This window comes from Chenopodium quinoa, unplaced genomic scaffold (genome assembly GCF_001683475.1).
Source record: "Chenopodium quinoa cultivar QQ74 unplaced genomic scaffold, ASM168347v1, whole genome shotgun sequence".
NCBI classification, from domain to species: domain Eukaryota; kingdom Viridiplantae; phylum Streptophyta; class Magnoliopsida; order Caryophyllales; family Amaranthaceae; genus Chenopodium; species Chenopodium quinoa.
Window position 1 is genome coordinate 3,036,938 of NW_018743593.1, and position 13,249 is coordinate 3,050,186.

The 13,249-nt window shown below is 35.2% G+C and overlaps 1 protein-coding gene across 2 annotated transcripts; it reads right to left on the reverse strand.

Moving 5' to 3' along the window:
- Window positions 1–422: 422 nt before the first annotated feature.
- Window positions 423–10,656, reverse strand: LOC110682798 (ethylene-insensitive protein 2-like). 2 transcript variants are annotated; one of them, XM_021859141.1, is made up of 9 exons: window positions 10,125–10,656; window positions 9,879–9,926; window positions 9,488–9,767; window positions 8,896–8,982; window positions 8,683–8,793; window positions 8,387–8,599; window positions 6,388–6,573; window positions 3,576–6,302; window positions 423–1,251 (listed from the first exon to the last, which is right to left on the reverse strand). In XM_021859141.1, exons 3-9 carry the CDS (start codon window positions 9,740–9,742, stop codon window positions 865–867), a joined length of 3,966 nt encoding a protein of 1,321 aa, XP_021714833.1. In that variant the 5' UTR covers window positions 9,743–9,767; window positions 9,879–9,926; window positions 10,125–10,656; the 3' UTR covers window positions 423–864. The 2 variants fall into 2 exon arrangements, with proteins under 2 accessions (XP_021714833.1, XP_021714832.1); XM_021859140.1 differs by having other exon boundaries at window positions 9,879–9,932.
- Between the last annotated feature and the right edge of the window lie 2,593 nt (window positions 10,657–13,249).

Consider the following 13,249-nt stretch of genomic DNA (forward strand, 5'->3'; position numbering starts at 1 on the left):
CCTAGTTTTTCTAGATCTACTTTTTTTTTTTTAATTAGTCTCGTATAATATAAATTCTGATTTTTCAATTTCTCTATCAATCTTCCCCAATTATTTTCTTAATTTCGAGGAAAGAGTGTAACCATTTTCTTGGCCATTGAACATAAAGGCAATACATGAGATATTGAGAACTCCTATCCTTCGGGAGTAAAACGTAGAATTTATTCGAACAATAAGAGAATCATAGAGATTAAACCCCCCAAATCCAAGGGATAAATGGTCATTTGACCTTGTTTTTGGTGTCGATTGACAAGAATGTATTGAGGGGGTGGAAACTGTTACATGCTGGTTCATCACACAAGCTGAAGAACTAAAAAAAAAAAACGCAGATACAGACGTACATTTATGAAATCTAATCTGTAAGCCTTGCGAGAAAGCAGTGATACTACTATCAAGGATAAATGATCTATGACTACAGTCCTCCACTCGAATAGGATCAACTACCAATCTTACATTGTAAGGTTGAATCATGGAGCAAGGGGCAAAGACTGCACATTGTTAGTTTCAGCTATGAAAATCTAAACCAATTGCATATAGATGTATAAGCCAACTGATCGTTTATCAGACATATGGCGTACCAATTTCTCTACCTCTATTCATCATACTATCATTTGGCAACTTAAACAACTAGCAATGCGGTCCTATGTATACACTGAGATTCAAAAGAAAAAGATTTCCACCAAAGACTTTTCCAATTCACAAGGGGGTTTGCCTGGATAGGCAATCAACCCAGTTACAACTCCATCGCTATGATCAAAAGATTGAACTAGCTTCCAAAAATGAACAGTTCACAGTTCAGAAAACAGTGACTGTGTCCATTACCTGCTATGACCCATAAGATGCTGCTGAGGATGAAAGCTTGCGAGATCCAGGAGTGCTATCATATGTTCCCACTGGCTTGTTTGATAAGCGACGTTTGTAACGTTTTAAGACGGAGGCCAGGTTTTCTTTCCCTTTGGGGAAGGCAACATCCCCTGCTGCAGTGCCAGACCGACCCTTTCGACAAGAAATTGCGATCTCAACATCCTTGATTACTTCTAGAAGCATTGCTGAAGATGTAACCTTTCCCCTGCTTGCTGGTCTGGATGCTGGAGGTAACATACCATTTGAAACAGGTGGACTTGATCTCATCTGATATGTGGCTGGTATTTGAAGGCAAAAGCATGGAGACATTGGAGACCGAGGTTTGAAGAAAGCCACATCAACAACACCCTGACAAGGTAAAGTTAGGCATGGTTAAAAAATTTATTACACGCAATCATCTGAAAGACTCAAAGGATGTACATGAGCCTCCTGTGTCCACACCCCAACACATTGCACAAAGGCAATATGGACACTTGTCACCAATAACAAAAAGGAAGGGAGAGCATCCAGTTTACAAGCCAAGCAGAATACCTCAGATAGTAGGTATACACAGACAAAACTTATTTTCTGATCTGTCTGAAATAAGTAATAAGGTACCTTAATCAGGTTAGCTAAATATAACCTTATTTGGGGTCAATAGGATAACTCATATTTCTGTGATTCTGTACATGGAGCCTAAAGTTCCAAGTGTATAGAAACCTTTATGTGACATTAGCTTAACTTTTTAAGATAATACCATCACCTAACTGATTTGGGATTTGCTAACATTGAGATGGAAAAATTGAAAAGATAAAACCCAAGTTTGGAGTCCCTAATTAATCACATGTTTTATTTTTATATAACCCCAAATTTTAGGATGTGTTCCACATTGATCCTGATGACACACGTAAATTCCCTTTCCATCTGTATCTTTTATCTGCTCACATACTGGCCCATCGGCACCCTTCACTAGTCACGACCAACACCTTCCAGGCTTCCAGCTTTCTTCCCCAGCCCACTATTATAGCCATAACCTACCCAACCCACCACTACTATCCTACAATGTTAACCCAACCTCAAAATCAAGTAGAAATCTAGAATAACCAAAGGACAATCAGGAGAATAATATCACATGTACAAAATACCCAAAAATCAGGCAAAAATCCAGAAAATATATCAGATAATTCATTTGTTATTTAAACAGCGTGCATTCGTACATTTGACTATCAATGTTCAAATCGTAAAATTTTATTGAAAAATCATATTGGTTCAATCAATTTTATCTAATTGCCTACTTGCTAATATTACCACATTATCAAACTCCATGTTCTTCCATCCCTTGCAATTAAAACCAACCTTGGCCCCTATTCAACCCTAAATACAACCAAAGGAAACAAACACCACCCATTTTGGAGCTCAGGGGTAACCTTCCCCCATCCAACCAAACACCAAATTCAAAATCATAATTCCATTATTTCCACATATGGAGAGAGAGACGATGAAATTGTCAAACAATAGGTAAGTGATTAGAAGAGGTAACAGGAGATGGAATTTATCAGATAAAAGGTAACACCGCCAGCCCAGCAGGCCAGCAGTAAGGGGGAGAGGGAGGAAGCAAATGCATGACAAAGAGGAGGAGAGAGCTCTGCAGCAGCCAAAAGTGACAACAGGATCAGTAGCAGGCTTGCCAAATTTAGAGCAGAGAAAGACAAGGCATAATTGCATTACTGGAGGGAGCAAGCAATGAAGTGAGATGAGGGAGGTAAAGAGGAAGAAGGAAAAGAAGATAAGACAACTAATACATACGTCAAATTGGGAAAGGACGTTCTATGTGGAAATTTGACTTGTTTGAAAGTTTATCCAAGGGTTATTTTCAGTTGGGGATCAGAATTGAAATAAACTAAAACTAGGGATTATTAATAGATAGAACACTAAGGACGAGTATGGGAAGACAACCCAAACTTGGGATGGCTTATCATTTTATCCTATTCTGATTGCATTCCCTTGATTTTACACTGCTGACTTCCTATTAGTGATAATAAGGCTGTACAGGTGGGAAAAAAAAATGCGTCCTACTGTTTCTGCTGCAGCATATAATTTTTGAACACCTACAGACTTCTTACATAAGTCCCGATTGTGGCAAAAGATACTATGTTGATTAGTCTTCTTGTTTATTACTTGTATATGAATGACATGACTAGAGAGGAATAATATTATGCTATTTGACCAAGTGAGTAGATATGTTTAGATGAGCTTTGTTTACTATTATACTATTTGTGAGACATGTTTATAGCTCTCTTAAGGCTCATGTACATAAGTCTCAAAAAAAATTCCTTTCTCAAACATTAATCAAGATTAGAGTGCAGCTAATCTGTTTCCTTAGACTAAAAATACTGTCAGTCTCCTCTCTCTAACTCCCTCCATCAATGAAAATATATCTATATCCAACAACTAACTAGGTTCCATTCTATTAATGCATATAACTTTTGCAAATCTGGCACCCAAATCCTCCAAGCTAAGCAAGATCTGAAATCATGATACCAAAATCATGATCAGACAAATAACAAAAATGGAAATAAAACCAATTGTGTCTATAATCATGATTAACAAGTTACAGTAATAAATAGCAATTTCGAGCACAATGAGATATTAGGATAATAATCTAAGTATTGAGGTTAAATTAGACGAGTTACCTGAAGACGGTTTAGAACATAAGTGTATTTGCCCCAAAGTTCAGGCCGGCTTTCCATTAGTGAAAGTTCTAGGATACGACGGATGCACCAGACACCAAAGCTTACAACAAGATCTGCTTTCCAAACACAGCCCTCTCCACACTGTGGGACTGAAGAAATCATATTCGCAAAAATGTCATCACCCCTGATTGTAGCACCAGACTTCCTCTCAGAATACGAATACTGAGGATCACCTGTGTGAGGTGATTGTTTAAAATCTTGAGACTCAACTTCATATACAAACCTTTCCCTCATAGCCACCCGATCAATGAGATCTTCGTCTACACCATCATTAGACCTAAATAACCACTCAGATCCTTCCAGTTTTAGAAGCTTCAAAATGCAATGCCTCAAAGATTGCAGCAATTTGCTCTCCATCTCTGCAGCTGAAGGAGGCTCTGGAATCATCATGGAAGGCTCATTATCAGCTGCCTGAGTTCCAAGATCAGTGAGCTTATTAGCCACACCAAACTGTTCAAAAGGCTGTTTAGACCAAAGAGAATTTGCATCAGCCCCTGAATTTAATCTCAATGACACAGAATCTCGATATGCCATAGTCGGAGAAAGCTCATCAAATGCCAGGGGGGGCACAGACCTCAATCTTGTACTTGAAAGTGAGGATGGTTCATAGGAAGTCCGACCAAATGATGATCCAAAACCCACAGAGGAGTTAGGATTGTCAAATCTTGTACTTCTATCTGATGCATAAAAGTTCCGGAGAGGAACAGAAAGTCCAGAAATGTCCGGCAAACTGTGATATTTCTTGGTGCTGTTACTTTCAGAAGGTGCTGCAGAAGAAGGATCATAACGAAGGTTGTCAGATTGCAAGGCACTATTTCTTTGTACAGCAAGATTCTGAATCCTAGATGACTGAACAGAGTTAAATCCATTTGTTGTATTTTGCCCTAGAGCAAAAGCAAGAGGCTCTCTATAATTGTTGGGGACCAAAGATGGGGATTTCTGAAGTGTCGCATAAGGACCAACCGCATAATCAGATCTTTCCTTGGCCAATCGATTAATATAAGAGGCATATTGATAACCATGTACAGTTGCAGGCTGATGATCCGAAACATCAGAAGATGGAGGGGCGTGCAAACTCTGATAACGTCTTTCCCCAGCATCAAGCATATTACGACTAGAACTCTGCCCATAGCTGTCCAAATACTGCATCTGTTTGGACCATAATGCAGCAGATACTTTATTTGTTTGTGCCCTATATGCTGAATCTATATTGTGTTGAAGCTTCAATTGATTTTGAGCATCATATAAATTCATATTTATTGGATTATCTGATACTCTGCCTCCCAAAGATTGAAACTGCATTCCATACTCTTTCCCAGCAGAATCAGAACTTGATAGTGACAAGTGAGGCTTAGAGTTTAAGCCAAACACTCTATCTAATTTCTTGGATTTTGCCTCTTGTGTGATTTGGCCATGGAAATCATAAAGCTGTCCCCAAAATTCATCAAGGGCTGCGGCCAATTGACGTCTTGCAGCACGGCCCAACCCTGACAATCTTGAAAGACTGCCAGCACTAGGCCCGCCATCATCATGTTTTCCACTAAGACTTCTAAATGATCCTGGTCCATCTGCTGAGGCTGGTGGACCAACTCCAGGAATATCTTTAGATGATTCCTCAGACTCCCAGGTATCCCCTTCATCATCCTTTTCAGGTGCTGTGTCACCCTCAACGCTCAAGATTTTCTCAGCTGGATTAGCTCGTTCATTTTTCATAGGACTAGATGCCATAAATGAATCATCAGAAGGCTTAGTTACAACACTGGAGATTGGCACAGATTCAACAGAGGCGGCTGATTGCACTGGTTCAGAATGGCATTTCGATGAGACGACAGGAATATGTTCTCCTAAATTTTCTTCAACAGAAGTTGCATGAGGCTCTTGAACAGTATCCATAATTGTTTCGGGCAGATTAATGTCGTAATTAGGACTTGGCATGTCTGGATGACTACAGAAGGAATTCTCCTGCAACGGCAAAGATTCTGGCTTATTAACACGTTCCTCGTCAAGAAACCTAGTTTCAATAACATCATTTTCCTCCCTCTCTATATATGATTCAGGTAAAACTTGCTGACTGTCCCAATTCCAAGGCGAAGATTCCGATCGAGAAGTTGCGGATTTTAAAGGAATGGCTGCCAGCCAAAGCACAAAACTAAGCGAGATGCAAGCAGAGACAAGGAGAAAAACATAAGCCATAGATGTCGCATTAATCCCCATACTCCAACGCAAGTTACCAACCCAATCACTCTCACCAAATATCATCTCCACTACAAAAATAAGCTCTAAACCAAGCATTCCTATGAATGAAAGAAGGACAACAAACTCTAGAATAGGTGAAAGCTTGTTCAGACCCATAATAGGTCTAGATGAGGCAATTCGGAAAAGAGGTATCATAGAAGGTGGGAGCAGAAGAGCCACCATGACCTGAGTGCACATTAGCATATGGTACATTCCTTCAGCTCCTGACTGCCACAAACAAAACAGTACAGGCACAACAGCAAAAATTCTGATTGTTGCGCGATGAAGCCACTCAGGAAGATCCATGTTGAAGAAGTTGTGCAACATCGTTTCCCCACCTTCTCCACAAAACTCCCAGCTTGATGCCATGATTTGGTTGGCCAAAAACAAAAGCAAAAATGAGGCAAAGGGTATTAGAGGGTTCCTGTATGCCTGCATTAATTAATATAAGGACTTCAGTAAGCACGGATTAGTGTCATAGAGAGATTAAAAAAAAAAACACAAGAGACAAAGAAACCTGATCTAGAAGAGACATTGCGTCTGGATAGCTAAGCAAACCAAGGCCATTGCTGTAGAAGACATTAGCAGCTGAATTCATTAGCACATAGTTCACCAAGAATATGCCACTAGAAACAATGAGGCTAATGATAATATTATCCTGAGATCTCGAACCCTTCTGCACATAGACTGGCCCTTGATATCGCTGCAACAGAATACAGTCAGAAAACAAAAAACAACGGACAGTCTCCAAGGCTAAAGATAAAACAATACAACATCAGCATAATGTAAGGTACATAAAATGACAATTAGAAATAAATTTCAACCAGGCATGCAATGGCATCATGAGCAAAAAGCAGAAGCAGTTAGTTGAAACACTCAATTTCTAATTACCTTCCTCAATATAACATGGATGGCTTCATTACTTAATTGTCCAATATTCTAAAGATTACACAAACCAATGATAAAGATTACGTTTAGACACCAATTTCCTACTTATAATCTGATACAGAATATATTGCCTTCCAGAAGCTTACATTAGTGAAATAAATTGATAAAGGTTAAATAGTAACTTAGTCTGGCATAGGTAGTGAGATGAAAGGTAAGTATCTGGTCTAATTAGTATACAAAAACCCTAATTCTATCACTTGTCATACAGTCTAATCATGGCAGTAGAGGACCATGTATTTAGAAAAAGTTCAACTATGTGTTTCAATTCCGGGGTTTTTTTTTCAATCACGACATTTCCCATTTAGGAAGTTGCCAAATGATAGCAACATCACTCTGTTTGGCTAATGGTTCCCTCTACCCCTCTCCTCGCCAAATGGGTCCATGAGTGTCCATTCCATCTTCTAATCACAACATTTTCCATTTAGGAAGTTGCCAAATGATTGCAACTTTACTCTATTGGCTAATGGTTCCCTCTACCTCTCAGTCCATCACTTCATCTTTCTATTTCTCTCTCTCTCTCTCTCTCTCTTCCCCTATCAACTTAGGAAATACTCTTACTTCGTATAATACAATATATTTCTAAATAATCCAGCTTAGGAAATACTTTTACTTATATAATACAATATATATCTAAAAAGTTACGAGTAATTTTATTATTGTACAATTAACAATAATAACCTGGATCTTACTAACAAATGCCCTCGGGGCGTTAGATAAACCTTCAAAATAGTTCCTAAAATGGTATTAATTTGGGAATGCATGCCAAAATCATACGTCGATCAGTGTAATTAATGTTTATTTCAAGTTAGTATTTCTACTTTTAGTTATCTTATCTAACACCCTTAGGGAGTTAGGGAGTTCGTTAGTTGTTGCCTAAAAAAATTACTTGTACCATTTTAAGTTCATAAGATACAATGTTGTCATTAATGATTTTGGTAAAAATATAAAATAGATTAATCATTTCCAAGATAGAATTTAAATTATTTTTTATATGGATTAATTATGAATTGTGTAGATAGCTGAAAAAGTAGTCGCATATTTTTAGGAGTAAAAACAGTATAGTATTTATTGTAAAATATTTTGCCGAGTCAATTGGCTTAAATAAAAAAATAAATAAAAAAAAACTCCTAGTAGCCATCTATATAGTGTGTTTTAAGATGCTTTCCTGTGAATTATATAGATACATAATAAGGTAGTTGCATACTTTTTTTTAAGAGTAATAGGTAGTATAGTATTAATTGTAAACTATTTTTCCTAGTCAGTTGACTAAAAAAAACTTTGAAATATTAATAAGAAGTGAATTGGTAGGTAAAAAAGATTCTACTTTAGTATAGATTTATTGGTGAGTGCAAATCTAACTCCTTTGCGTTGTAACAAAGTCATCAGTAGGCCATTGATAACAAGGTAATTTCAAACCCTACTTTCAAGATACGGATTTTTTTTTTTACATTCATTTTCCATTTGGTGGCATCATAAAGTCACAGACACGTGAAGAAAATGCATACAAGAAATACTAAATGACAGAAAAGTCATAAAGTATTATATTGAATAGATGAACACCACATTACCTGTACGATGGAAGAATGGAGATAAAAATTGTGCGGCATGACACTTGCTCCAAGTAAACTCATTAAAGAAAATGCGCTCTCACCACTCAACTTAGATAGCAAACTATTCGAAGAAGCCGGTAACTCGGGAAGACTGAGTAGCATGCCAAGCACATAGCCAGCAAATGTTATTCCTGCCAAGCATACTACCAAGAACTTAACCTTGGAGCTTTCCTGAAATAAAGAAAGATTGGCAATAGAAATACTGTCAAAATTTTGAGCTCCACCCAGAAGGATGTGAAAGTAGAATAGCTCACCAACAGGGTGGAAAAGAGTGGATATATCACAACATTCAGCGCAGTCAATAGGATGCAAGTGAATAAATCCAAGCCAAAAATCATGTTGAGTCCATGTGCAATTCCAATAATCTGGAAGGGAGAAGACAAGAACAAGTAGTAAACAATGCAGATCACGAAGAAGGGTCATGACGGCATAATCATATTTCACGACATGAAGTGAAGCTAACTTACCATAGTAAGATCCAAAGTAATGGCAGACAGCTCTGCTTGGATTCCCAGAAAAAAACATGTGAGCTTGTCATACTCTTCACTGCAAATCTTCAGCATCATGGAAAAAAAGGTAAAAAATCACAATCAATGGCACGTACGCAAGAGTGAATTTGAAACTAGCAGTCAAATTAATGCAAGATTATGTTACTTTTTTCCCCATTTCTTTTATCCTTTATTTTCGAAAGATTCTGAACTAAAGCCCTAAAATTGAAAAAAAAAAAAAAAAAAAAAATCCAAACTTAACATATCCCCTTTAATCCATTCGACAGATAATTAAATTTAAATAAAAATAATAAAAAAGTTAACAAATTACAAATAAATAAGCAGATGTTGCGAGAAAAACTTGCAAAACAAACAAACACCAAAATTGAAATCTTTTAACAGTCAACAAAGGGAAGACCAAAAAGTGCCATAAAAAGAGAACCACCCAACATTGAAGCAAAAGACTACATATCAAATTATCAGCAAAAATAAGTATAATTCCGGTTCGCCACAAACAACAACCGGCAAGGATAAGAATGCAGAACATAATTAAAGTGGCCAAAAATTATACCTGAGCAAGATTTTTTCCACTGATCACAGTAATATGAGCACATAAATAGTGACACAAAACTCCCATTAAGTTAAAGGCAAATGCAAACCACACAAGATCAACCCCGAAACGAGCACCAGTATCGATACAGGACGCCCATTTCCCAGGATCGATATACCCAATTGAGATAAGAAGAACCGGAGCCAGGACCGGAAAAAGCCCGTTTGAAACGCCCCCTACCGCCATACGCTGTACATGTGAACTTCCCGCCTCCATTTTCGATTTTTCACAGACTAAAACACTGAAATTTGAACAAAATTTTTTAAGAAAAATTAACTAAACACTGCAACTATCATTTCCAGAAAAACTTAAAACAACAACAAAAAGATCTGCTGTAACTCAATAAACTCACATTTGCAGAAGTCAACACAATTACCGATCATTTCCTTGGGACTTCCAACTGAATCTTGTAAAAAAATAAAATCTCAAATTAATTCAATCATTTCCAGCATAAAATATCATAATAATCAAATAATATACAATACATAAATTTATACAAAAAAAAATATGAAAAAAAGAAAAATCAAATTTGGGGATTCCCAAAATCACAAATTTACCATAAAAACAAAAAGTTATATCAGCATAAATGTAATCATACCTTGATTAAACTGATGAAGCTCCAATTCCCAAAAAGATTCAAACCAAAAATCCAAATGAAATATATATCGATCTAAAATTCTGAAAACCAATGTAAAAAAACCAAAAACCAACGTTTAAACTATCAAATCGTTGATTAAAACAAATAAACTCTACTTAATACTCTCACTCGAATCAGAATCAAATCGAGAACGAACTCGTGCGCGAACAAAATGACATGAATAAAACCGGCCCACAAATTATCCTCCCTTAATTCAATCTCCAAAAACCAAACTATATCAGAGTATCAAAATAAAATTGATTTTCTCAGTGATAAATTAATTAATTAGGGTTTTTGATTAAAAAACTCAATCTGCTTCAGTTGAAGAGATGAAGTTGAGAAAGAGGAGAGAGAAAGAAGAAAAATGGAAGGTGTAAAAATGGTGGGAGTTTCAGAGATTAAGGAAGAAGAAGAGGAGAGAGAAAGAGTGAAGGTTCCTTCAATGGAAGCGGGAAGAGAGAGAAAGAAAAGAGAGAAAATGAATTGAGGAGAGAGAAAATGTTAATAGGAGGGAAAGAAATAATTATAATTATAAAAACTATATAATAAAATAATTATTATCATATAATATAATGTTTTTATGCTAATAATAATAATGTTATTATAATAATGTTGATATCAAAGGAAGATAATAGAGAGAGAAAGTTAGAAAGAGAAAGTGAGAGAGTCATGAGGAAGTCCAGGTAGAGTGAAAAAATCTTCTACTAGTTCTTGCATTGGTTCAAGGGTTGACTCGATACTTTCGCTTTCTTTCTATTTTTTATCAACTCTTTTTTATTTTTTTCTAATATTATTGATGTTAATTATTTTTTATTACCTTGATTTTGGTGATTAAATGAGGTTGAGATCTTAATATTAGGGATTAATTTAGAGATAAGATTGTTTTTATAAAGTTTATATGAGGACATTTTTATGCATGAAATGTGTGAATGTTGGGGTTGTGTAATGGTGAAGTGATGTTTGAATGTTGGTTGATTAGGTTTTGTGATTGATTTTATGGTTTGAGAGTTTTGTTTATGTGGTTAAAGAAGACGAATTTGAAGTTAGAAAGGATCTTTTAAAAGAGGGAAGCTGGTTGAGGGTTTTGCAGATGAACGTATGAAACTTTATCGGATGGAGCACAATATGCTAAAAACGACTAATATCAACATCAAAGCATATTAAATTTGAGATTTTTAACAACCTCAAAGTAATAACTAAGGGCCTGTTCCGATTGACTAAACTCAACTCAACTGAACTGAGCTGAGCTGAACTGAACTGAATTGAACTGAACTTATTAATTAGTGATTTTTAACTACGGATTAGTGATCTTTGATTATTTATTACTATACATATGTGTATATACAAATGTACATATTATTATTAATTATTTATGATTATTATTATTATTGTTTTTATTATTATTATTATTATTATTATTATTATTATTATTATTATTATTTATTGATGATTATTATTATTATTTATTGATTATTAGTAGTAGTAGTAGTATTTCAATTATTATTGTTATTATTATTATTATTATTATTTATTGATGATTATTATTATTATTTATTACTTATTGATTATTATCATTATTGTTGTTGTTGTTGTTGTCGTCGTCGTCGTCGTTGTAATAAGAGTTTAAAAGAATGAAATTTGGTTTTATATCATTAGCAATATCATTAGACGTAAATTAAAAGCTGAAGTGAACTGAACTGAACTGAACTGAGCTGAGCTGAACTGAACTGAATTTCAACAGAAGAGAACAGGCCCTAAGCGTGCAATACATGCAAGTTTGTATCAACCTTTAGTCAGTTGTCTAAATATGTGGAATGTGGAAATTCTTTCAATACAAGGTTGAAAATATTTCATTGCTTACTTAAGCATAATCAAACGTGTGATCAATATGTTTGCACCTAGTAACATTGTGAGTATATATGTTGGCGAATAGCGACAAAGGATCAACAACTGTTAAGCGACAATAAAGGCAATGTCGACGATAAAAATTAATGAAGTTAGCGCAAACTAGGTACATGTTGATTTTTCAATTAGAAGTTAATGAATATGTGGAAACTATAATCTAATGTACATGATACTTTTTTCAGTTTTTAACTTCAGCATAATTTAGATATGTTCTTTGCATGCAAAGGGTTAACACATGTAGTTGCCAGTTGCCACATAAATCGAAAAGGAAATCTTTTAGATTCATTATTATTCCGCCAATAAATATACATTATTTTAATTCATTGGCTGTTTATTATAGATGTGATTGGTTATGAAACATAAATACCAATTAAAAACAAAAAACCAAAGAAATATGGAAAAAATTAAAAAATTGAGATCTAAAACCTAAGCTGTGATACCATGTTAGATTTCGGAAAAACTCCTCAATATGGAGTGTGTACCATTGATCAAATATATAGAGTTTACAACGCTATGCCTAATTACATTAGGAATCCTAGATACGATAAACATACACAATATACATTTAATATATTCTAATATGCGACAAATATTATCCTAAATATAATATCTATCAGATTTTATAATTTATTTGGGAAAAGGAAGAAAATAAGATGTGGAGGGCAAAAATAATTATATCATTTGTTTACAAAATTGAGCGATAGAGTTTGCGATTAATTATGTAATATGAAGTTTTGTTTGATAAAATAAAGAGAAAACTAAGAGAAAGTGAAGGGGCATCTTTTTATATAAAATTTTCTAGTGAAATAGGGTTGTGCATGAAAGATTTTAACATACGTAAAATGTTTAAGGTTTATTGAGTTTCATCGATATATGTATGTCTTAGCATTCATCGTCTGACCCAACCCCAAACTAGGGACCGCCTGAACCGAGTAGAGGTGTGATCTCCCTGCTGCGATTTCCACAATGCAAATTGCCGATGAGATAGCGAGTAAGCAGATTCTGTAAAAGTAGTAATCTTTGTGAAATATATATTTGTCAATTTCTTCATGAGTTTAGGGGCAGCAACCTCACCAGGATTACGCAAAATATCTCAAACCATATTATTATTATTATTATTATTATTATTATTATTATTATTATTATTATTATTATTATTATTATTATAGCAATGTAGAAAA

Bases quoted from the DNA above. Each gene is read 5' to 3' on its own strand.
- LOC110682798 (XM_021859141.1), bottom strand. From the start codon at position 9,742: ATGGAGGCGGGAAGTTCACATGTACAGCGTATGGCGGTAGGGGGCGTT. The intron at 8,600-8,682 runs GTGAGCTATTCT...TCTTTATTTCAG, and splicing joins CACTCTTTTCCACCCTGTTG to GAAAGCTCCAAGGTTAAGTT. The intron at 1,252-3,575 runs GTAACTCGTCTA...TTACCTTGTCAG, and splicing joins ATGTTCTAAACCGTCTTCAG to GGTGTTGTTGATGTGGCTTT.